Raw genomic sequence first — 26,899 nt, 5'->3', positions numbered from 1 at the left:
CAAGTTTGCATGCCTGTAACTCAAGAAGTATTAAAGATATCTTAATATCCTTTTAGATTCTGGTTCTTAACAAACTTTCCTTTTGGTATCTTCATCTTCAAGGCCCTATATTATTAAATCCCAGAGATATGGAGATCTAAATGCGGCTCCATGAGTAAATTGGTCAATTATACACATTTTCAGTGGTCAAAAATCCAAATGTGGGTCACTTTTTTTTTTTTTTTTTTTATTAATTTTTGCACCCCTGTAAATTGTCTCCAAATCTCAGGTGAAAATGGTCATTTTCACCCCCCTCTACAAAATAGTGGATTATTCCTTAAATATACATCTTTTAATATTTTGCCTTTCATCACTATTTATGTTTGTCTTTCTACAGAAAAAATATTCACAAAATCAAAAATATGAGCCCTGGAAGTTTCAGAAATCTGGATGATTTGACACTACATGACCTTATTATTATTAAATTATGCATAGTTATGCAACTAACCCTCAATCAAATCCTAATCCTACCCTGACCCTATAGTAAGTACATGTAGTTGATTAATATTACTCAGTACTTAAATATATAATTACACTGTAACAATGACACCTTAAAATAAAGTGTAACCATAATAATAATAATAATAAAAAAAAAATTCTATGGCAACTGAATATATTTGCCAAAATGTTCTAAATAGCTTCAGGCCATAACATCTCCCAATTAGTTCTATAACATAAATTCTGTGTTCCTATTAGCACATGGCTGCTCGAGGAGCTTGTAAATCTCTGCTCAGTCACGCACATTCATGCGTTGATTTAAGCAATCATAAGACTATTTGAGTTCATACTGACAGGACATTAGATTGCACGAGCGTATGCACATGAGCTATATTTGGCTGTGTTTCAGGCACATGAACTAGGGCTGATATGGTTTGGTCTGCACTGTGGTGACAGATATTAATGTGTTTCTTTGTGCTGTATGGATCAAACATTAACGCAGAAAGCATTTGCAGCGAACGAACCAAGATGCAAAGAGAATGTGATACTGAACGGACCTCGACGCCCTCAAATGTTTCTCTCTCACACACAAACACACGCACGCACGCACGCACACACACACACACACCTTTTAAACCCCAGCCAAAAGTATGACCTTACATTAGATTCCAGACTAAAGGGGTTTCTGTGTGTGAGGACAAATCACTCAATTATTAAAAGTCCCATAACCATAACTCTGTAATTTATGAGTAATTTGTCCTCCTCCCTCTATGATTAGCCTTTCTTTCTTGGTCTTTTTACCTCTCTCGTTCCATCCTTCTTTCCTTGAGGGCATATTAGCTCAAAACACAGTCTCTTGCGTCATTCCTTGTCATCATCTCTGACACACATGCTGAAAGAGGGCGATTGCTCAGAATGTGTCATTAAAGAGATAATCTCAGTGTGCCCACCATCAATTTACCCACAAGTCACCATTTCCCCTCATCCCAAAGGTATAGCAATTTTTCTTGTTGTTTCCGAGATTGGACATTATTACAGCTGTGTAAAAAAGAAAAGAAAAAAGAAAAAGCTCTGTACACTTCATAAACGGTACATGTGAAAGAGGAGAGACTATAACACACACTTCTTATTTTATGGGGACTTTCCATAGACATAATGATTTTTATACTGTACAAACTGTATATTATATCCCCTTACACTAACCCTACCCATCACAGAAAACTTTCTGCATCACTCAGTGTGATTTATAAGCTGTTTTCCTCATGTGAAAAAAAAAAAAAAAGGATTTTGGATATTACCATCTTTGTGGGGACATTCTGTCCCCAACACAACCGCACACACACACACACACACACACACACACACGCACACGCACACTTTTCTATTCATTAAAGTATCCTGAAAACCGTATCACAGTTTCACACAAAAATATGCTGTTTTCAGCATTGATACAAAATAATAATAAATGTTTCTTGAGCATCAAATCATCATATTAGAATGATTTCTGAAGGATCACGTGACACTGAAGACTGGAGTAATGATGCTGAAAATTCAGCTTTGCATCACAGGAATAAATTCTATTTTTAAATATATTGTTATTTTTAATTGTAATAATGTTTCTCAGTATTACTGTATTTTCAAATGCAGCCTTCGTAAACATAAAAAATAAAATAAAATAAAAATAAATACAAAAATCGTACCAACCCCGAACTTTTAAACTCTTTTGCCTTGGGACCACCTTGCAACCACGAAAAACATCCTAGCAACCACGTAACAACTAAACACCTTATTTTAACAACAGTCTAGCATCGGGCAGATACTTTTGCAGTGCCAAGCTCAACTCTTTCGAAAATGAAGATTTCTATTGAATCTAAGGAAGCGGAATCATCAGCATGCAGTGTTAACCTAGAAGCCTGTTCTTTAACGCCCCACCAGGTTCTTGGAGCAAAAACAACAGGGTAGCAACAGTGCTGCTCTACTGAGTCAGAGTCTGTGTGACACTCGGGCAGAGGGGGAACTATTTTAGTGGAACACCCTGCATGGGTCTAATAGCAGTCAGATAAACCTGAACAGAGAGTGACATCTTGCCTCGTCGTACTGCTTCAGTCATCTCTAGTAATTATGGTCTCGGAAAGGGGTCACTCCCGGCAACGCCACCAGGGACAGTCCTGTCAGATATGCCCTCCTTCAAATGACCTGGACACCGCTAGGGTAAATAGAGCTGCAAATTGGAGTTTGAACATCGTGTGAAAGCACTGTCTGTCTGTCCATCTATCTCGTTTCATATAGCTGCATACTCAAATGCACATACATACTCAAGTAAAGGTTTTATTTCTCAGAATTTGCTATAAAAAAAAAAATCATTCATACTAAAACGTAATACAATAATAATAAATTATGGCAGTTGCTATTTGCACTTTGTGAAATTACAGTAGCAGTATTTTCTTTGCATGTAGTAAATAGTAGATGCTATTTTCAGTAAGTGTAAATAGTGTTAGATGCTATTTTATACTAAGTAATTGTATAAACTCGTCTCCATACCGGCGTGATGACTCCGACCTCCAACCAGATGGAACTGGATAAATATTCTAAATGTTCTGATCCATTCTGCCTGGATCATAATCATACACTGTTCGCTCGTTGGCCAGAGGAGAACTGGCCCCCGACTGAGCCTGGTTTCTCCCAAGGTTTTTTTTCTCCATTCTGTCACCTGATGGAGTTTTGGTTCCTTGCCACTGTTGGCTTGGCTTTTGGCTGGCTTAGTTGGGGACATTTAATATTCAACAATATTATTGATCTGCTTTACTTAGGGTGGACGATGATGCAATTTTCTTCTGGAAACAAACTTAGTTGCATTATTTTCATGTTCTCACTGTGAAGCTGCTTTGATACAATCTGTATTGTAAAAAGCGCTATATAAATAAAGGTGACTTGACTTGACTAAGTGCAAATAGTGGTAAATACTTTTTGCACCTCCGTGTATTGTAGTACATTGTAAAACAGTATGCAAAACATATTTCAGTTTATCCAAGTAAATTTTACTTTCTGTTGAATTCTGTATTTAAAAAGCTCAGTGTATAGTATAGAAAGCAGGGTCCCACTTTATATCAAGTGGCTTTAAGTACTATGTACTTACATCGAAAAATAAGAACAATGTACTTATTGTGTTCATGTTGTATTGTAAAACACTTTTGCTGCTATTGAGGTGTGACACGGGTAAGGTTAGGAATTACAGCTGTAATTACATGCAGGTATTTTCAAAATATAAGTACAATGTAAAAACATGTATGAAGAAAAAAGTCCATTATATCAAATTATTAATTTCAATGTAAATACATAGTACTTAAAGCCACTTAATATAAAGTGGGACCGAAAGCGGTCAGTATCAACACAAAAATAGAAGACAATCATGACATTTATATAACAAATATTTCCATGAAAAAAAAAAAAAAAACATTTTTGATCAGTGTGATTTACATGTTTACACATTTTTATTTTGGTGCATTTGCCAATTTACTGACACAATAACCAGATTTTGACACATAAATTAAATGTTTTGGGTGTTACTACATTTAGCAGACATGCAACAGAGTTCTAAAGTTCCAGCAAAGAGTTTTTGCGATTACAGTTTAGAGAATGTTAAGATTGTTTCGAAAGATTTGCCAAAGCGATTGAGGAAAAACTATATAATGTATAATATTTATTAAAATCATAAATGGATACTGCTAATGTGACCTTACCTGTCTATATCCCTAAAGCCTTCCCCTACACCAACTCCTAACCATATTGAACCTGCTGATCAGTAAAGGTGTCTTTGGGCTTAACAATATGAGCTGCACATAATGCATCAAAATTACAATTATAGGCCTATAAAATACCGGTTTGTCAGTTTACTTTCACTTTTCAAATAGATTTGATTCATTTTTATTTTAAATAAATGCCCCTCTGAGCTGAAGTGTGATAGGAAAAAGGGAGAAGACTGCACTTAGTGCAAACAGACATTGTGAGCATACACAAAGTTTTTTGGGGGGACATAAAAACGTTTGTAAGTAATCAAAGTGTTTCTTGGGCGACACAAATCATTTACGATTAATCACAAATTTTCTTGGGGAAACGCAAACCATTTACGATTCATCAAAGTGTTTCTTGTGGGGACACAAACCATTTACGGTCAATCACAAAGTTTCTTGGGGGACACAAAACATTTACTGTCATGTTTTGAGTTTATTTGTTCATTTCTGTCAGGACCACTACCGTCAAATATGATTGACAATTAGCATACCGTTTGGATTGGCGGTTTGGTTCCGTTCTGGGCGAGAACTCCCTGCGCATCCATGCAGCCTAGCATGGATAAGAGCAGGAAGAGCAGCAATAACCCCCCTTGGGTTAAACAGAACAGAACCAACATGAAAATTTGCAAATATATTTAATTCAAGATTTTAAAAGTACAACATATTCGATAATTATTCTGATTCAAGGGGAATCAGAATGTCAAATCCTGACTGGGCGTGACCTGCCAGAACTAACGCTACGCTTGATGTTTAGAGTTTGTTTTTGACCTTTTTTCTGTTCAGTTCCTGTCTTTGTCAATCTCTCATTTTATTTACTAGTTAATCTTCTAACCTGTTAATTAGTTCAGTCTTCCTCAGTCCCCTGCCTGTTTGTATCCTTGGTTACTGATTGTGTTAGTTGAGTTCAGGTGTGTCTTGTTAATTAGTTTGTTAATTGTGTATTTAAACCTGAGTTTAATCCTACCTATTTGTCTGTCGATGTTGTTTTAAGTTGGTTGTTCTGTTCCTGGTATTCCTATTCTTGAGATATGAAGATATGAGTTTGTTTCTGAGTAACCTAGATCCTGCTTCCTCTCTACTGCAACCGACCATGACATTTATGATTAATCACAAAGTTTATTGGGGGGGACACAAAACATTTATGATTAATTACAAAGTTTCTTGTGGGGACACACAATATATGTGATTAACCGCAATGTTTCTTGGGGCACAAAGCATTTACGAGTAATCACAAAGTTTATTGGGGAAGTGCAAAACATTTAGGAGTAATCCAAACCTTTTGCAGGAGTATGCAAAAGGTTTCCAATGAAAAACTTGAACGCATAGTTTCTTAGAACACAATTTTTGAACGCTTTTTTAGGAAATGCTACCTTTTTTTCCCAAGAGAATGCATTTTGAATATAATTTTTCCTCCTGTCTCCATCACCATGCCAATTTTGGGGCTCTGTAATGACCATGCATATGAAACAAAAAGTTACAAAACTCCTATTTGGATTTAAAGCAGCCTTTAACTTTACTTTTAACATCACTAATTGGGCCGGCAGCATCTGAATAAATATAGTACATTCCATACTATCTCACTTTTTTAAAGCATGCACGCACACAAAAAAGGTTCCCTCTGGGTGCTGGAACCGTTAATTGGTACGGCCATAAAGCGTACCCTCAGCCTAATTAAATCATTAGTCCTTCATTATTAGTACCAGAAGGATGTATAGTGATGCTAATGTTCTAGTCAAAGCTGTCTCATACCTCCACACACACACATACACACACTGTATCAGAGCAAGATCCGCTGTATCTGTCTGTTCCTTACAGGAAACAGTTCACAGATGGCATGCTGTCTACAGGAAGCTTTCTTCTTCCTGTTATTTTCATTAGTTTTATTATACAGAAACACCTGCTACTATGATAGAAGAAATATAATGGAACATCTGCTGCCATTTGTATATTCCTGATTAAGCGTCTCAGACAAACGTTATTATCGTGTCTTGTTTTATCATCAGCAGTTCTTTCAAAGACGGTACAATTTTTAGGTTGTGATGTTTTTCCCCCCATTATTGGACAGTGTTCTAGAAAGGTGCATGTGCAGGCCTTGTTTTGGGCAGATTTCATTTTGGAGACGGATGAACGGCAGCTGACAAGCAGAGAGAGAGAAATTATATTAATAACCACCTGTCTGACAGAAAACCGATGAATCCAGTTCCTTTTCATCAGGGGACTTACAACAATAAAAGGTTGAAAAGGTCTCTCGTATGTCATTTCATACAATCAACAAATGACAAGTTCACCCAAAGGGATTATTCTCCCGAAAATTAAAAATCTGTCATCATTTGATCACCCTCACGTCATTCCAAGCCTGTATGACTTTCTTTCCTCTGTGGAAAACAAAATAAGATATATTTGGATGAACTATCCCTTTAAAGACTAAACCTAACATTCCCTATTCAGCATTATCTGAAGCACCACAGTCGTGTTAATTTCGGTGAAATATTCAGTTAACTGTCGTGTTTTCAGTGACACTTTTGCTCAAGGTTAGTGTCAATACCGCTGAGTGTGCAGTGCAGAGACTGTCCTGTCACCCTCAATTAAAGAACGCCCCACGGCTTTACCGTTAGTCTTGTTTCAGCAGCTACAACATTTACGCAGAGCTTTCGAATAACAGGGGTGGGCACAGAATGCATGCGGGTTATTTTCTCTTACACAGCACTGAGCATTTGCTGTGCTAGTTAAATGTTCAGTTATTTTTCTGTTTCAGAATGTGGACAGGTGATCCTATTTTGGCACTTAACAGAAAACATGTTCATTATAGAAAAGGTGCAATTAAGTCATTGTATGTATGAATTTTATTTTAATGTGTTTTGGAATAAACTAATAGAAGGGAAAAAACTATTGGCCCATGAATCAGCAGTACAGTATTAAGATACTTTCTTAAGCCTGGTACATATTGTAAGATTTTGGGCTGTCCCAGACAAAAAATTACCAGTCATGGCGATTTATGTGGTTTTGGCTTCTAAAAACCGTAACACTAAGAGAGGTTCAAAGACGGCCGTTGTCACGGTCTTGTGACCAAAGAGCCTGCGATCATTTTCTGACAGTGTCATGAGTCAGTGTGTTTGTTTGTTGCTACGACCTACGTCTACTGACTAGCCAATAAAAATGCAACATGAAATGGTATATTGATCAATGTGACATGACGCTAAAACTTAAAACTACTTACCTCAAGTACCATTTACACAATTGGCATGCTAAGATGGCCTCTTTTCCCTAGCCATGACCGTGACCATATACTCTACTCTTTTGCTTCCTCCTCTTTTTTTCAGCTCACATAAAAACACAATTGCCGAAGTGCAAATGATGTTGCTCTATTGTTTACTACTAGCGAATGCTGATGACGTTTTATTCTTCAATACTAACTTGCGTCGTAGCCCACGATTCAATAGTTGTCATCATCGTACAATCTACATACATGTCATGCCCAAGTTTGTCAGATCAATGTCGCACAGTGTGATTTGTAATGATCTTATAGGATAGCATAGCGTCTGTACCAGGCATAACAGTGATGTTCCTCTGGGATCTCAGAGAGAGTAAAAAACATACACAGTTTAATGCTTATTAAAATTTGCCTCAGGAAAAATCACATCATCCAAAACATGATTCACAAATTTCTTGGTGCCTCTGTGGCTTTCATGACTAAATCCAGAATTAATTTTCTATGGTAGTCCAATCTGGTTTATTGCTAATTTAGTGTTTTTTTTTGTTTTTTTTTTGTTTTTTGCATGTTTTTCAGAAAGACGGATGGGGTTTATCCAGTTAAAAATCCTGGTAGGGACAACAGACTTCAACAGTATTCAACAGACAACATGTGCTTGTATCTTCAACAAGACCTTACGGCTGTCAAATACCAGATGTCTGTCGACTGGGTCCTGCCAAGCACTGCGTGGCACAGAGAGAGATATAATAACTTTTGACAGGACTCACAAGCACCTGTTTGTGGCTCATGAACAGTGCTCAAATATTTTAAAACCTTCAATTTATTTCTTCCATTATGATACTCATTAAATTTCATGGGCACACTTCCGTTCCATTATTTTATTATTTGGTAAGGCAAATTCAGACTTTCTGGTCAACAGCTCTCCTGAATGTCAACTACAGGTATCGCTAAATAAAGGACCTCAGAAAGCCCTTGAGAATATGTATAATATGCTCCTTCCAATGACATCAGAGTGAACCATTCTGTTCTGTGCACCCATGGTCGTGCTGGTCTGAAAACGAGGTGTATTCAGGCGCATTGTTGGTGCATTGCTATTTTGAGGCAACTGAAATAGTCTGCGCCATTGAACAACTGAAACCTGGTCTAAAGTCAATGGCGCAGTATTTTGTTTTTTTGTTATTTAAAGGGCACATTAGTAATATGAGCCAATAGGCGGGTGCACAATGCGCATAAACTCTACTTATTACACACACAGGGTAACAGGTGTGCAGCAGCACACAAACATGCCAAATATTAAAAATAAAAGGATTACAATGTAAAAGATTATTATTGTGTACATAAAGATATGGTGGAATCCGGCTTGTCCCGTAGATGGTCTGCTTGCGCTTTAAACTCGCGCACGAGCAGATCCGTTTCCTCTCTAGAGAAGCGTTCAGTTTTTCCGCTTGCAAATTCCGCCATGTAAATAGCAAATCCGCCATGGCGCGAGCGCAACTGGCTTTTAAAGGGAATGGGAGATGAGAATCTGATCGGTTTATTGCACGTTACGCCCAAAACACACCCATTACTCATTAAGCCGGGCGAGCCACCCATTTTTCCCGTCGCCCTAACCCCAGATTTCCACCAAATGCGGAGCGGTTGCGGATCAGCTCCGCTGCGTGTTGGCTCCGTGCTCCTCTTCAATACCCACCAGGTCCGGATTTGCTGCGGAACGGCTGCGGCCATGACTGACAGCTAAAGTCACGAGGAACCCACGAGATCTCGCGAAATCACGTATGATCGCACGATATAAGCTATTAAAACCTATTGTCTCCGCCGTCGTTCCGGACCAGATCCGCAGCCGTTCCGCAGTTGGTGGAAATCCGGGGTAAGTGTGCTTGTGTCGTGCGCTTTAGACAATGCGCTTAGATCAGTAAAATAGGGCCCTAAATGCCAGCACACACATTTTCTAAACATGTCTAGTAAAGCACTCCAGCAGTAGTGCAGGTATTAATCTAGCATGGCTGAGTTCAAATGCATTCAGCAGAGCGGTCTTCTATTTTTAAAGCCCACTAATTATGTAATTGCATATGTTAATCTTTAAGAGGATGAAGTGCTAGAAGGTGGGAGACTTTTTCCCCACTCTCATTCTGAATCTCAATGAGGATAGACTTTCTGATAAGCGTGCGGTGGGGAGGAAGATTATTGTACAGGAATTTGCTCAGGCAGCAGTGCTTTATAAAGTGCGTTCAACTATATTGTGTTGTTGTGTGTGTGTGTGGTGTCAATCTGTGTATCGACGTGTGTTGCTGTGTATCTATTTCCTTTATCCTGCAATGACCTTGTAGTTCAGTGTACATGAAAATGCCTGGGCGTACATCTGTACTGGGCTGTTTTTGTGCTGAGCTGTGTTGTTTTGCATGGAAACGCCTTGGGGTAAACATTCAAAATTATAAAGTTTAAAATGAATAAAATCCCACTGTGAGACATATAGTCAATTTATGTGAAAATAAAAGTCACAATTATGAGATCGCAGTCATATTGCAAGGGTCACTGCTGTTCAAAAGTTTGGGGTTAATCTCTTATCTTCACCTAAGAATCTTATCTTTTTAATAAAAAAATACAGTTAAAACAGTAATACTGTAAAATATGATTACAATTTAATATAATATATTAATCCTGTGTTTTCATTGTGTTTTCAGTTCTGCCCTCTGTGACCTAGTTTCCCTGTTGTTGATTAGTTAATTCATCTCCACCTGTGTTCATTAATTATTTCATCAAGCTCTTTTGTTTGCTCCATGTATATATCATGTATATGTGGTTGTCCCCTTCGTTCATCCTGTTTGAAATTTGATATTCAAGCCTGTCTACTTGAAGTAGTTCTCATCATGAGAGTTTCTATTATCTATGTTACGTGACATTTTCTATTTGAGTATATTTTAAAATGTATTTTATTTGACACTGTGATGTCAAAGCTGTATTTTCAGCATCATTACACCAGTCTTCAGAGACACATGCTCCTTCAGAAATCATTCTAACATGCTGATTTGATGCTCAAGAATAATTTCTTATCACTTTTGAAAACGTGTGCTGCTTAATATTTTTGTGAAAAAAGTGATACATTTTTTCAGAATACTTTGATGAACAGAAAGTGCAAAACAGCAGCATTTATTTATTTAATTAGAAACCTTTTGTGACTTTATACATTTCCTTGTTTTTACTTTTGATAAATATAGTGTATCCTTGCTGAATAAAATTATAAATGTCTTTCAAATAAAAAATTACTGCCCCCAAACTTTTGAATAGTGTGAAAAGTCAGATTTATGAGAAATAAAGTCGCAATTATGAGAAATAAAGACAAAATTACAAGAGGTGATGAGATGATAAAGGGAGAGACAGTGAGATGTATCATATCTAAAATGCAACGTGAACTTTTTTTTAACAAAAACAAAAGGTTCAAATAAAGAGAAAAGGCAACCCAACAGCGTGCATGAACACAAACAACACCAGACAATGAGTAACTGTGTAACATTAAATACACAGAGAACGAATGAGGAAATGAGGAACAGGTGTGGTGAATCAATGCAACAATGAGTAACCATAGCAACAGAAGAAAACAAAACAAACACAGAAAATGACGATAAACAAACAAAGGGTGTGTTCACACTTGTACTTCGGTTCGCTTGGTTTGTTTAGTCCGAAATAAAATAATGTAGTCCTGGTCCGCTTAACGTTCACATTGGCATTTTAACACCGAACCTAAAGATACCGAACTTAAGTCATAGGGATATGTTCACAACCTGATTGGTCAGCTTTTATGACGCATATTTCGTGACGAAACTTACCGAACACCCAAAACAATGCTGTGTGCTGGGATAAATGCGCTAGTATGTGTGTAGCCTATACATATGTTGGTATTTTGACCAGCTGAGAACTCGTGAAGAGCTTATAAAATGTGTAAAGAAGTCAAAACGGTGGCAGGAATCCCTCCGTCACACACACAAACGAAGATCTGCTGCGATGATAACTAATAGTAACATCACAAGCAAACTGAATCAGAGATGCAAATGTATGCCATGGTTCTTTTTCATTTGAGGAGAATTGAATGATTTTATTATTTGGGAAGGCAACTGAGGTAAATTCAGACTTTCTGGTCAACAGCTCTCCTGAATGTCAACTACAGGTATTGCTAAATAAAGGACCTCAGAAAGCCCTTGAGAATATGTATAATATGCTCCTTCCAATGACATCAGAGTGAACCATCAGGTAGATTACATTGAGCGTCTGTCAGGTGACCTTCCTCCGAGACCGCAGAGCATGAGCTGCCACGGTCATTACCAAACACCTCACACACTTTCATCGCATCTAAAAACAACGTCGTTGAATTGAAATCAAATCCTGAGGTGCCTATGGGAAAAAAAAATCTATTTTTGAAATTTGTCACAACATGATAGACTGTAAGAGGAAATAACAGAAGGCTGCAAATATCCAAGCTTTGTAAACTCCTAACAACCATATGTTCCACTTCTGCATATCTATTTCCTAATCTTTTTTTTTTTTCTCTATCCCATCTAACTGGTTTTTCTCCTTGTGCTGTGATCCCTTTCTTCATGAATATTTAACTCTCATCCTGATCCCGCCCACTTCTCTGGCTCTGTGCCTATGAGCCTGACCAGTTCAGATTCCCTTCAGCCAACCAGTGCACTTCATCAGGAGGAGACGGAGCAAATAACAGGGCAACAATCAAGGGACTGGGACCGGGTGAAAGCAATACCATACTGCAGAGATCAACACAAGCACTCAGTGGCACAAACTGCTGCTCTCTTTTCCTTCAAACAGCTCTTGCTGGAAGGCATCGCTCTCACTGCTGCAGATATGAATCTAATCCAGATCTGCCCCCTCAAAAACACTCGCAACAACACAACTGTACTTCAGATATCAGAAGACACGTGAGGTTGAGGGCATTCAGTCACTTTCCCAGTACGGATGGAGGTCATGGGACGGATCTATTGTCCTTCTAAGTTAATCGATATGCGGTATACAGTTTTTCCCTTTGAGATTAGTATAATACAGATCCTATGACTATATAATACATTCCAGGCTAGTATCTAAGTCAATACAATAATACAGTTACAATCACCTTTTATGTCATTTGTAAATGTTGTTTATCTGTTCACCTTCTCTTCAGATAATTAGTCATCAAAGACTAATCAGATTCACTCACAGATAAACTCATGTTTCAAGTCATTTCAAGTTAATTTTGTTTGAGAAGTGTTCAAAAGGAAGTGGACGTAAGTGTGACTCACAATACTAGAAGAAGAAACAAATGTATGAGGACATTATTGATGAGTTATCTTCCAAAAAGTTGAGAAGACGCTTGCCGAATGGTTGGGAGGGAGCATGAAGAATAATTTCACACATGAATTGGCACCTCTCCAGACCTTAAATTCATTTAAAGTCTTTGAGATGTGCTGGAGGAGACTTTACAGAGTAGTGGACTCTTGCATTTGTAATACAAGATCTTGACCAAACATTGATGCACCTCTTGATAAATAAATGCTGTGATGTGCATTTCAATGAATTTAAGGTCTGGACTCAGAGGTGACAATTCATGTGTTGAAATGATTCTTCATGCTCCCTCCCAACCATTCTTTCACAATTTAAGCCTGATGAATCTTGACATTGCTCAATATTTTCCTCTAATCACACTGCATTCTGGGATTGCCATTACCCACAAAGTTTACATGCGGTGCTGCTTTTGAATTTGGACAAAACAAGGTATTTTTTTTACAAGGGAGCATAATTTACCACCTTCTTTTTGGAATAGTCTTTCCAACTTTTCTGCCTAAAATATGTCTCGAACATTAGGTGATTTGGATAATGTCAGATTGAAATAAAATTCTCTGGGTGTGTGTCAAACAGTAAGAACCCTGCTCGATCAGATGGTCATCTCTCTTCCTCACGGTTTCTTTCTCTCTCTCTCTCTCTCTATTAGTCAACACTGTGAAAGTGCTGACAGTGTGGGGAACCGTCACCTCTCCAACAGCTGATCCAGAAACAATAGAGCCGCTGAGAAATATCATCATGCGTTCTGACACACTGCATCACAATTATACAGAGTCAAATCAACCTAGAGTTTATTATGAGATACAGTAGATGATGAGCCAGCAGTAATCTTTCTTATCCTGATGAGACCCTTGGTTATAAGTTCTGCTCCTAATAGCCTGAGGTAGTGACAGATACACAATGAGCAGCCACAATTCAACAATTGGAAAATGAGGACACACTAAGTGTGAATTTACAGAAAAAATATGGAATGTGAAGCACTACGAGCCTCCGGAGGATGATTGTGTGGTTGTCAGTAGTCTTGGGTAGCCACGCTTTTGACTATCAACATATAGTCTGTTCCACATTGTAGCTTATTTTGACCGAGAACCACCCACTCAGACAGGAAGAGACACTCTGATAGACATGTGCAACACAGGCTCATTGGAAAAATGTGTCTGTGGCAACACAATTATATTACGTTGCTTGTTTATGAATGTTTCGTGACACTTTCGATATGAAATGTCCAGTGAGTGGTGCTAAAAGCACATTCTGTTCTTTTTTTTTCTTTCTTTTTTATTACACAAAACAGATGAACTTTGAAAGTAATGCACCACCTACACTAAACCCAAAACCAAACCAATAGTATTAACAACAGCAAATGTGAGATAAACATGCATTTACTGCAGCAACCGGGCTATTTTTATTTATTTTTTACTTTTTTTTTATTACTCCAGTCTTGAGTGTCACACGATTCTTCAGAAATCATGCTGATTTGCTGCTCAGCTCATATCAGTTATTATTGGTTCTTATTATCAATGCTGAAAACAGTTTCTGCTACTAAATACTTTTGTGGGAACTGTCATACAAGGCTCTTTCATGAATAGAAAGATAAAAAGAACATTTATTTGAAATCTTTTGTAACAATGCAAAAGTCTTATTTTCACTTTCGATCAATTTAATGTGTCCTTGCTGAATAAAAGTATTATTCCTTTTTTTCTTCTTCTTACTAACCCCAAACTCTGGAATAGTATTGTATCAAGATTTCCACAAAAATATTAAGCAGCACTACTGTTTTCATGTCATGGGTATAGCGTGTAATCCAAAGACGAGATGCGTGACACAGAATGAAAGATAAAGAGACTTAATAAACAACGAGAATGTGAAACACTACACACATTAACATCAATAACACAGAACCATGAACTGAGGAAATAGGGGGCTTAAATAAACTGGGAAAGATCATTGACGAAACTAATCAGAGCACTAATCCAGCCTCAGAGACCATATAACAAACAATAAACGAAAACTCAGGATAAGACAATGGAAGTGAAATCAATGACAAAGAAACTAAACAGATACACAGATACATGTTCTATTTCAATATCTCCTCATCTGATTACTCTTCATTCCAGTGAAACCACTAAGGGTGTGTTCACACTTGTAGTTTGGTTTGCTTGGTTGACACACACACAAAAACATTTAGTCCTGGTCCGCTTAGAGTTCACATTGGCATTTTAACACCGAACCTAAAGGCATAAGGATATGTTCACAACCTGGGGTGTGTTTCCCGAAAGCATCGTTAGCATCGTTAGCATCGCAAGTTCGGTCGTTATCAGCATAGTTCAACGAGTCTGTGTTTTCTGAAACCATAGTTCTAACGAACATTCGCAAACAGCATCGCAAAGTTGTGTGGTTGGAACGGCAGCTCTCGACCTGTGGTTAGAAGCATAGTTTCTTGTTTGTATGAAATGTGGACTTAATATATTTTTTATCTTGATCAAAATAAGCTAGCTGACATTCAGTACAACCTGTATCTTTTATACAGAATACATAGGGGGAGAGTGGGGTAAAGTGAGACATTTTTTACATTTGTTCCCCTCTAAGCGAGCTAAAATGATATATCAGTCAAATTTACACATTTCCCATTAATTCAGGATGTTTCCTAGCAATGGAAATTATTAGAATGTATTCAGGACGAAGGGAAGTGAAAATATGATTGTTTTTAAAAAAGTGGTCTTGTGTCTCACTTTACCCCAGCTTAGGGGTAAACTGAGACAGACCAGAGAAATCAAGGGGGTAAAGTGAACCAGCTGGGGGTAAACTGATCCACTTACTTTTTCCACTCTGAAACTTCCATAACAACACATGTTGTAACAGTAAGAATCCTGACAGCTAGCTTGACAACCACACATTCCAAAACTAAGTTCGGACTAGTAACCGAATCATAGAGATTGGTCAATTAAGCACATTTTTGATGACCCACCGGTGCGCATCCAAGTGAAGGTGCAAAGCCCTTGGCGTGATAAGGGTGAATGGCACACTGGAGGAAATTCTTCCTAAATAAAAATGAACTATGTCCAAATTATTGTGATACATTTGGAAAACTCAATGCAGTCAGACCTCCCCTGGCCAGCCCAAGGAGGGTGGCCCGTCCTGAGCCAGATTCGGATTTGTCCACCACCGCTGGAGCTCCGTCTGGAGCAAAGTCAGTCCTAAAACGGACCTTTGGGTCTTGGAGGGACAATGCTCTGCTTGGACAAGGAACATGGACCAGAGAACCGTGGTCAGACCGGTTGGGGAAACAGCCTGACCCAGCCCAGAGAAAGTGTACTTTGTGCGGGCGAGACTTCCAGTAAATAGGGTCTGGTTTGGACACCCAGTCCCTCGGTGCCAGGGCGTGCACAACGGTGAACGTGCACCATCCTGGGTGAGCTAGGGGTGAAAGACACACTGGAGGATATTCCTCCTTGTAAAAATGTCCAAAAATATCTTGTATTTGAAGAAGAGCTCCATGCTCGCAAACCTCCCGGGCCGGCCCCAGGGAGGGTGGGTCATCTCCGGTCAAAGTCAGATCCGTACACCTGCTGGAGCTCCTGCTGGAGCAACGACGGTCCAAACACGGACACTCGGGGTGTTGTAGAGGAGGGAAACGACACTCTTATCGGACTAGGTAATGGAAAACAGGCGCCTCCGGGTTGCCTGGGGCCCAGAGGAGCGCACCCTCTCCTTCGGGCCATCAGGTTTTCTCTGGTGTATTGCCTTGGCATGATGGCTTTTCTACTATGTTTATGACATTAAAAATAAAACATATGTCATGTAATATTACATTAAAATATGTTTAAGACTAAACTTAACTTGTGCCTCATGTCTCACTTTACCCCACAGCATTTGTCTCACTTTACCCCACCGCCACATTTTAGAAAAAAACGATCTCTCTTAGCAATTCAGGCTTATCTTCAGCTAGCATCATCACATGGTTTTATATGTTGGTAGTTCATCAACATGTATGATATAAGTTTTTCTACCTGAGTCAATTTGCTTTGGCACAACAGTTGATTAAGTTGACAGCAAGAAAATTTACTTTTACATGCAAAAAAAATATTTTTGTGAAAAAAACATGCTTATTACAGCACCATGAGGTCCTCTCCTTCATGGCCATGGTGAAATGGAAGGGGCTTGAAAACATAATGGTCATATGACCACAATTGTGTACCGTTGCCTAGATATAGGGGGTGTCTCACATTACCCGATGTCTCACATTACCCCGTTCTCCCCAAATGTAATTTACGTCTTTTAGTTTGTCAAGAGATCTTAAGCACCGTTTTTGAAGAGCGCGCATGTGCGGACGTGCTCCAATACATAAGAACGAGCCTATGATTGAATCTGGAAATAAAGCAAAAAAAATTTGAAATAGTTCTCAGATGCCATGTCCGTAATTTATAGCAAAACATCTATCATTAATTCGATCTCAAACAGATTCATTAAAATTTGTTATTAGGCCTACTCCACCACCTACGTGACATCATTAACCAACGTGTTTTAAAAACAAATTTTTGCGACAATACAGTTTCGGGAAACAGTCGTGACTAGCTAGTTGATTTCTTCAACAATGCATAGTACTTACTATGGTAGTTAAGCAACAATTTACGTTGTTGTACGGGAAACGTACCCCTGATTGGTCAACTTTTATTGCAAATATTTAGCAACAGAACTTACCGAACATCCAAAACAATGCTGTGTGGTGGGATAAATGCGCTAATTGTATGCGCGTACCCTACATACAGTATGTCAATGTTAATCTAGTCTTGGCGGACTACATCTGCTATAGTGCTGCTGCAGAGTAAGTATGGACTTGCTACTTCTAATAGATACGCAGACACACTGTTGTGAGCATGTAATGCTGCTGCTGCTGCTGCTACTGCATAAATAGACATACAGAAATCCTGTAGCAGATCAAGGCAGGTGGAGCTGGGGGAGGTGGAGGGTTTCAGAGGTACTCTGATAATGTGCTGCAGGACTAGCATACAGCAAACACTGAACCAGACTGTTTAAATGTTGAGCAAGTAATCTCATTGGCTGCAGGATCAGCAGAGGCCAATCAGCTTGTGCCATGTGGTAATGATGTGATTGCTTGCAGATCGCATGTAAAGGACCGATCAACCTGCGCCCTCTAGAGATTATTGACTGAACTAGATACTGCAAACAAATTGTTACTGATATACACCCTCTGACAAACAGTTGCAGTTTTATAAGCTGTATTTGTCACATTCTATAGCGTAAATGGTGTCTTTAAATGCACTACGCACAATTGTCACAATCTTTTTTTAATGCGCTTTGTGCCCACCGAATGAGGCGGCACTTAGCGAACTTGCCGTGAGCCCCAGGCTCGCCTTTAAATCAGACCCTATTAGCAGAAGCATCTGGCGTCGCCACATGCCTCTGCATCCACTCAGTATGCAACACCCACACTCCCATACGCTGCATTTACTATGCCAGAGGACTCACAATTACCTCTCACATCTGATCATCCACACACAAACATTCATGTGTCAACACTTCAGCACATTACAGAACAGAAACATGCCTTCAGAGAGCAGCATCTAACTTTTCCAAACTAAAATCAATGACGTGCCTGTGCAATAAGGCCTATGTAATGTTCATCAAGTAAAACTTCATTTGAACTCAGCAAGTGGGTGAAACTGAATTTCTCAGCACAAGATGCCTTGTTGAGACACACTTCACACAAACTAAACAATGAGAGCAGAGGTATCCCCGAGCGAGGAAGTCTTCAATGTGTGAGTTAATGAAACTGGTGGCTCTCCGAGGGCCAGGACAAATAGAGAACGGAGATGTGAGCACACACACACACACACACACAAAAACAAAATGAAAGTAATCAAGCCAGAAAACATAAAACATCATAACACTGCTGCTATTGGCCTGTGTTTCTTGTCACTGTAGAAATAATTTTACGACCAAACCCAGATGGAATTTGCAGACTTTATAGACCTAGAAAAATTATGTCCCGCACAGTCCCAAACACTTCAATATGGAGTCAGACACCATCCTGCACTATAACATATGAAGGCCATTTCCCGCCTCGTAGTAAAAACATAAAAAAATTCATTTTGAAAGTTTAAAATAAATCACAATTTTGAAAACCAAAGTTGTAAATCGCAGTTGTAAGATATAGTAAAAATTGCGCAAAATATAATTGCAGAGATATAATTATACAGTTATAATATGAGTTATAAAGACAATTATCAGAAACAAAGTCACAATTGGGCAATATAATGTGACATTGTGAGATAAATCGAAATGGGAGATTTTATAATTTCACATCGAGAAACATAAAAAGCACATTTTGGCAGAAATAAAGCCACTTTGGGAAATATAAATCACACCCAGATTATTACAATTATGAGAAGCAGTCGCAATTGCTAGAAAAGTCGCATATTACAAGAAGACAAAGATGCAATTGTGAGATATAAAGCTGCAATTGTGAGAAACAAAGTCAAACATTAGCGCAACTTTGAAATATAAAGTCACAAATACTTTTCTTTCATCTTTTTACTCCGGGCAGAAATGGGCTTAATAATGAAATGAAAAGCAGCAGAGAAGTCCACAAGAGCAGAATTGATCAAATATCTATGTTTTTTTGCTTATATTTCATTTAATCTGCCTAATTTTGATTGACAATTAATACTTTTGGCTCCTAGTTATTTGGCTAACTGGGTTGTGCTAACTAGCCAAACATCAACTAATTGCAATCCACTAACTAGCAAGTAGCAAATCATAGTTTTGCAAGGCTGTGATGTAAACTAAAGTCTATTGGCAATTTAATAAAAAGGACAAGCCCATCAAAATGTCCTTTAGTTTCAATATGTCAACACAGGAAGGAAATTACATTCATAAAATAATTTCAAGGGGTTTTTAGAACAGCACAAGCCGTGAGTGATGAATTCTGTATGAAGCCAAAGACACAGCTTTACTTCACATAAATGTCTTTATGCATATGAACTGCAGAGAAGATATTTGAAGATCAATAATGTCCTAAGCTGAAGGAGGATGGTGACGGATCAGGATTTCATCCATGCATTTATAGCCCAGGACAGGTTGACATCAATTCTTCAATATTGGTTTTGGACCTTTTCTCTTCTTAAGGAACCCTGCGCTGAGAACTGTAATTAGCACACCGCACCGGACTCAGACATTGATTTAAATAGAAGCATTTTGCTGGCCTGTTTGAGAATATTTCAGAGTGAGAGAGAAAGAGGGAGGCAGAAACACGAAATGACTCACAGATGCTAAAGTGGTGTGAATCACACAGAGTGGTCACTCAATCTGCACCAAACACACACTTAATAGACTCCCTACACACCAACACACACACACAAGAGTATTATTACATACACAGCATTCTTTTCTCCATTTTTAGTTACAAGTAGACATAGGAGAGTGCATTAGAAGAATAGTTCAGATTGTGCATTGTTCTTCAGAATTTCTCAGTTTGTGTTCCACACAAGAAAGAAAGTCATACAGGTTTGGAAAAACCTACCTTTACGTTGTTTCAAAAAACTACAATGAACTACAATGCCCACACAACTTCTGTACTTTATTCCAAGTGTTCTAGAATCATAGAACGGCTTTTATTATTAATTATTATGTGAGAAATGCATCAAAAGGATAAGATGTGCCAGTTTGTGTAAATGTGCACACTTCCCCTGTGTTATTCACACCTAGATCTCCCTAATTATGTGCCATTTTGTTGACGTTTATGTTAAAACTACAGAACTTCCGCATTTTTGTGTAACTGCCCACAGACCGTCAAACCGACAGAGCGGCGGCGCAAAAATCCAAAGTGCATGATGGGTGTTAAAGTTTTTGGCAAAGGGGAACGCCAATTTCCTTTTCTCTGTTTTCTCTAATCATGTAGCACTGATTCAAAAAAAATGCATTTATACTGCACAGACAGACACGTTTTATTAAAAAGCCCATCTTGCCAGCGGTGAATTACTCCTTTAACTGTGCGGATCACTGAGTCAGTGAGTCTAGATCTGACTCAAAAGAACGATTTATTCACAAATCAGACATCACTTCTCTCAAGTCAAGTTCAATATCTTCTGAAGACCTGGGCTGCGTCTGAAAGCTTAAAATGCTGCCTTCAGAGGACGGCATCAAGGCACGTCTGAATCCAGTGTTAGCTTCACTTCCTGTCTTCTGAGAGACCTTCATTTGATCGATTTTTGAAGGTGGCAGAAATGTATCCTTCGCTACCTTGGAAATCCCACAATCCTTTCTGTGACAGTTGAGCAAAAAAATCTTTTTGTGTGTGAATGTATGTTTTTGACCAACATTTTCCACTTCTGTTGTAATTTCTAGCGCTAAATTGCTATTGGTTAATTAAATATCCGCTTAGTTATCACCTGCCGGCAAAGCCACTGCCCCAATAAAGCAGCAAGGCAAAAAATCAGCAGCCTAAGTTTTCGGACAGTCGCCGTGATTTTGCCAAGACAGACATGTTCCTGGATCAACATCTATTGTTGATCCTGGAACAACATTCCTGTCCAAAACATAGTCCTAAACCTATCCCTACCCATAATTTATCCCTAAAATCAGACCTATCAAATGATAGATGAATAAAAAAGGTGTAGAAGCACCTAACCCTAGTTGTAAGCCTAAACTTGACATTAACTAAAAAGCAATCCCTCAAATCTGATTGGTTGATTGGAATGTTGTTCCAGGATCAACAAGGATGTTGAACCCGAAGCATGTTCTACTTGGTGAAATCACATTAACTGTTTTGTTTTGTATAATATATAGCACAGAAGTCATATGGATTACTTTTATGATACTTTTATGATGATTTTGTGTCATGTTTAGGCTTAAAAGCTCCCATTCTTCAGAATGGCTCTATTCGTGTTCCACAAGTGAAAGTCATACAAGTTTGGAACGACATGAGGGTAAATAAATGTTCATTTTTGGGGGGTGGACTATACTTTTAATATGCTCACGTACAGGCATTCTCGTCTGAAGCTGGTGATATTTGGTGATTAAGAGAGAGGCATCAGCGCTCTTGTAAGCTGGTGCAGCCAGAGCACTCGGACAGAATTATATAATGGGACAAGAATTCTCATATCCACTTTAAAAAAAGACATAATTAGCCATCTGCTCTCAGTGGACAGACGCAGCAACACCAAAACGTCAGAGAGTCTAATCAGGAGAGAGACAATGAGCACATCTTTGAATAGACCGAGCGAAATGAGGATTTGGCATTCTTGGGGTTTTGCTCCCCGATAACAGAGAGGCCAGGGCTTATGTTCAATCTCAACGTCTGGAAAAGCTCCATTTTCCCAATTAAGTTCTGAGACGGCATTGGCTTATTTCTAGAAAGATGGATTGGGAAGATTGTGTGCATTGTTATTCTTTCTATACTTTCTATGTTCTATCTTTAACAGCTTCATTATGGTATAACAGCTGATAAAGAACCAAAAAAAAAAGAAAAGAAAAGAAGGCTTTCTTCAGACAGCCCTCAAAATCTGATTTTATTTTAGCACGTGCAAATCAAATCCATTTGAAAAAAAAACACACACATGAAATCCAATTTTTACAAACTTAATCTATACTATATGTGGTTTTAATCCAATGGTTCTCAACCAGAGGACCCGGGCCCTCCAGTAAAGAATATAATATACTATAATACTATATTTTTAGTATAAAAAACAACAACAATACAAATAAAGATGTATTGTTAACATTTATCTGACTTTTTATTGCAATAGATTAGGTATTTCAGCTTAGAGGTAAGGGCCCTGAATATTGTCTGAGAACCACTGTTTATTATAATCAGATTTGTTTGGAATGAGTATGAATGATCAAATCGGAAGTCGTTTTTATTGTTATTTGGAACACAATACAACATTGTACAACTGTGTAGTGAATAGTGAATGAGTTAACAGTGAAACATTTTGAATTCTAACGTTTCATTTTGCTGATGCTGAAATCATTACTATGGCAATCTACCAGATATTGACAGATTCATCACTTTCAAAATGACACTTTGGAGAGTGAGTCCTCAAGACCAGATGTGAGTTGTGTGCAGTTTGAACAAAGAATCATTGCATAAAGTTGTTAATGGGATTCAAAAAGTTGAGAACAAATAACGCGAACCACATTCAGAGGTAGTCCAAAACCTATTTGTAGTGTAAATGCTACTCTATCCTAGTGAAGCTCCGCCTGCTCACTTGTCAATCACTTTGCACTAAAGCAAGGTTTTAATCTTTGCTGGCAAAACAGAAAATAACCACTGAAAACAAGATTTCAGGATAAATGATGTCTACATTCAGTGACACCAATCATGTGAAGCACACACATCTGAAGTTCAATTACAGCTGCTTGACTAAAATAACTATGCGCATTACGCTCGAAATGTCACATTTGTGAAGAGATTAACATTTCAGAACATTTGCCCTAAGACTAAACTGGCTTTAACTGGTTTAATTTAGTCTAGCTGATCTCATAGCCCGGTCAGGGTGGTGGTTTAGCTGGTACCCAAAACCCCTCTAAAATGAGCAAACGACCAGCTAAGACATGCAGTTACACAATGACATCTTGGTTTCCCCCCACTTAACATACAGTCCACATCTTTCACGTCTTTTGCGGTAACGTTGTAAGCCGCAGTGTTCACAGGGTCTGTGTCCTGCCCTCTGTTCCACAGAGATGGAGTCTTCAGATCAAATTAACAGCCTGAATAAGTCGATAACGCAAACTGGAGTGATAAGACTGATAAAGTCTCTCACTCTTCAGGTCTAATGGTGGAGATAATTAGCTGGCCTTTCATTCCCTTCCTCTCTCTCCTTCACTGTAAGGTCATTGGTTGGGCACCGCCACCTACACTGGAATGAATTGAAATCACCTCAAAGAACATTGTATCTTTTTTTATATAATGATATAAAATAGGAACCTTTACACTCGGAAAAGGAAAAGGTCTTGCTAATGCATTCCAGTGGTTGGAAATTTAGGCTGGTTGTTGGTCAAACCGCAGAAGTCTGGGCTGTAGATTAGTGATCGAATAATTTGAAATGGTTGAATCTTAAATTATTACATTTGGTCCACAAACAATCTTGAAAATACGGTAACCTCCTTCCTTGCCTGTTAGTGGTGACGCACTGTGCCCTTGATCGAGACACTTAACTCCAAATTACCCCAGGGAGACTGTATAGTATGTGTACAAGGACACTTTGTATGAAAACATCAACTAAATGACTAATTAATAATTAGCACCTCCATTACGTTCAATTATGATGTCTGGAGGGAAGGCAGTAACATTCGTTAATGCAGCAGCGGTTAAAGACTTCAGCTTGTAGCTGAAAAAGAGGATCATAACCTGCTCCAGTGTGCTTGTCTTATTGTGTACTGTACGTAACTTTGTATTAAGTCACTTAATCATTAAACGATGAATCACTAATTTGCAATTTCATCTATGATGCACTGTAAAAACACACTGTGAAAAATTATATGATCAATAAATTATGACAAAATATGTTTTTACTTTGCTTTAACTTCAACTTCAACTTTTTTATGCTAAAGTCAGTTTAATGGAATTTAAGTTGAAATGATTTAAACATTCAAGTTTACAGTACTTAAAAATTTAGGCAGCAACTTATTTTACAGTGCAATTGTCATTTCATTTAAAATGTTGTTGGCAGATTTTGGAATGGCTTGCAACTTGAAATTAGAGTCGCCATAGTGTATTTGTGTTCTTTATAAATAAAGGAAATGAAATATGTTTAAAGTTTTAAAAAATGCTACAATAAAAAGGCTGTAAATTACCTAACCATATTACAGTACAAAATACTATTAAATATTCTTTTTTAAAAGACAAAAGGTTGATGTTTTGCTAAATATTGCAATTTAGGCCTAAAATTTAAATTGTGAGGTTTTTTACAAAGTAAAAGGTATCACCTTGTAATTTATGTGGAATAATTCCCAGAATTCCTATCACATCTGAGCTGTCATTGTTGTAATTGGACACAATTGCTGGAGCCAGTTGGATACAATTTTAACTATTAAACCACATTATATTATTAGTACACTTCACAGTAACACAAATATTTTAATAGCGCATAGGTAGATTGGTATTATATAACATTATAGCACTTAATGAAATATAGCCTACAGTTACCAAAATCCTTGTAACATTGTCAGTTTTTAGTTCTGGCAACCACAGCTGCCAGTTTTTGTTTTTTAAGAACGCATTTTGAACTTAGAAAGTTTCCAGTGCGGTTAAAGGAGCGCATCTCACCTTGGAACTTGAAGCCCTCTATTTGGACCCAGAGGCACAGGTCCTCCGTGTCGCAGTCGCATCTCCAGGGGTTCCCGCTGAGTCCCAGAGAGCGCAGCGCGGGCAGCGCGATCAACGAGCTGATGTTGAGCGCCGTCAGGTTGTTGCGGCTCACGTCCAGCACCTGCAGCGCCGCGTTCTCCGCGAACGCGTCCGGGTGGATCTCCGACAGCCCCGGGTTGTCAGTCATCCTCAACATCACCAGGCTGGCCAGCGGGCCAAACGTCCGGTCCTCGATTTGCGCCAGGCTGTTGAAAGACAGATCCAGGTAGGCGAGCTTGCGCAGGTTTCCAAAGGTGGACTCGGAGATCTCCGTCAACGAGTTGTTGCTGCAGTCCAGGTACACCAGGTCCGACAGGTAGTTGAGCTGCAGCGCCGGCAGGTCGCCGATCCGGTTATTGGAGATGATCAGCTGCCGGGTGGCCAGCGGGAGGTCGACGGGGAAGTCGCTTAACTGTTGCCCGGCACACTGGACCACCAGCTGGTCGTCGCACACGCAGCGGTCCGGGCAGCCGGCGGTCAGAGCCGGGGACGGCGCTACATCCATGACGAAGACGAAGAGAAATACCAGCCGCAGTGACTGCGCGCTCGGCTCGGGCAGAACACGCATGATCCCGCCGCCGGCTTCATCGACTGTGCGTGCGCTCGCGCATTCTTCATTGATCTGCGGGATCCGGTTCGGTCGTAACTGCTGGAACGTTTTGGTGTTACGGAGCAGACGCTGTTCTTGGGATCCTCTCGCAAGTCTCCTCAACAGCGAAGGTGACCGTGCGTGGCGCGTCTTTAGTCCTTCCAGTGGATATCACCACGAGCTAATTCGTTGCGATGTTGTGTTAAGATCCTGGAAACAGTTGGTTTTCCATTTTACGCATATCAAGGTTAAACACATGACAATCTTGAACAGACTTTTCTCACAAGTCCATAAGTTTGATTCCGTGTTGAAACGCTGTTAAGTTGCGAGACGCGCACCATCTGAGTGCTGCTTCTGTACGGCGTGTGTTGCGCTGCTTCTCTCTGCAGCTGTGAGTGAGTGAGTGAGTCAGTATGAGAGAGAGGAAGAGAGGGAGAGTCTGACACAATGTCTGTGTCCCGCTCATTTACACAGGGGAAACATACCCGCGTATAGACTAGGCTTACCTCTAAAAACCCTTTCAACAAAGAGTCCATGCGATCAGAGAGCACACAGGTGGTTGGACTCTTTTAGAAAATAAATCAATTAATATTTATTTAAAACAGTATATTATATATAGCCTGTGGCAGACCTTGAATAGTAGTAGCCTATAGGGGAGACGGGGCTTGTTTCAAGATTTTGAGTCAAGAGTCCATTTACACATAGGCTAAGTGTTGGCATTGGTGGTTCTGTATAGGTTAATATTCAAACTATTTCAAATCATATTTATAACCCTCATATTTATAGCTGTTGGATAAACAAATGCCCACAATAAAACCACACATAGCATAACATTCAGACAAGAGTCAGTAATGCTTTTAGCCTATATCAGGGTTCCTCAAATCCGGTCCTGGAGAGTTTAGTTCCAACCCTAATCAAATATTCCTAAACAAGCTTGCCAAGGTTACTAGAAAATTGCAGGTAAGTGAGTTTGATCATGGTTTGAGCTAAACTCTGCACTCCAGGGTTGAATTTTCATATTTGGTGACGTGTTCCTTTAGCAACATGTTTTCGCAATTTAAGTCAGCCGAATATTGACCTTGTGTCAATGCGGCCAAATCCGGGAAGAATATCGCGATTGCGACTGATTTCTTTCTTTT

The 26,899-nt window shown here is 39.0% G+C and overlaps 1 protein-coding gene across 1 annotated transcript in view; it reads right to left on the bottom strand.

Moving 5' to 3' along the window:
* Nucleotides 1-26,157, bottom strand: part of lrrc52 (leucine rich repeat containing 52) — a 40,934-nt gene extending 14,777 nt beyond the window's left edge. Inside the window, exon 1 of the mRNA XM_084431581.1 lies at nucleotides 25,091-26,157. Within this exon, the coding sequence (XP_084287707.1) occupies nucleotides 25,091-25,739 (649 nt within the window). The 5' untranslated portion in view covers nucleotides 25,740-26,157. The remainder of the gene's footprint in view (nucleotides 1-25,090) is intronic.
* Nucleotides 26,158-26,899: the final 742 nt, after the last annotated feature.

The sequence above is a fragment of the Rutilus rutilus genome, assembly GCF_951802725.1.
Source record: "Rutilus rutilus genome assembly, chromosome: 15".
NCBI lineage: Eukaryota > Metazoa > Chordata > Actinopteri > Cypriniformes > Leuciscidae > Rutilus > Rutilus rutilus.
This window is presented reverse-complemented; position numbering and strand designations above follow the sequence as displayed.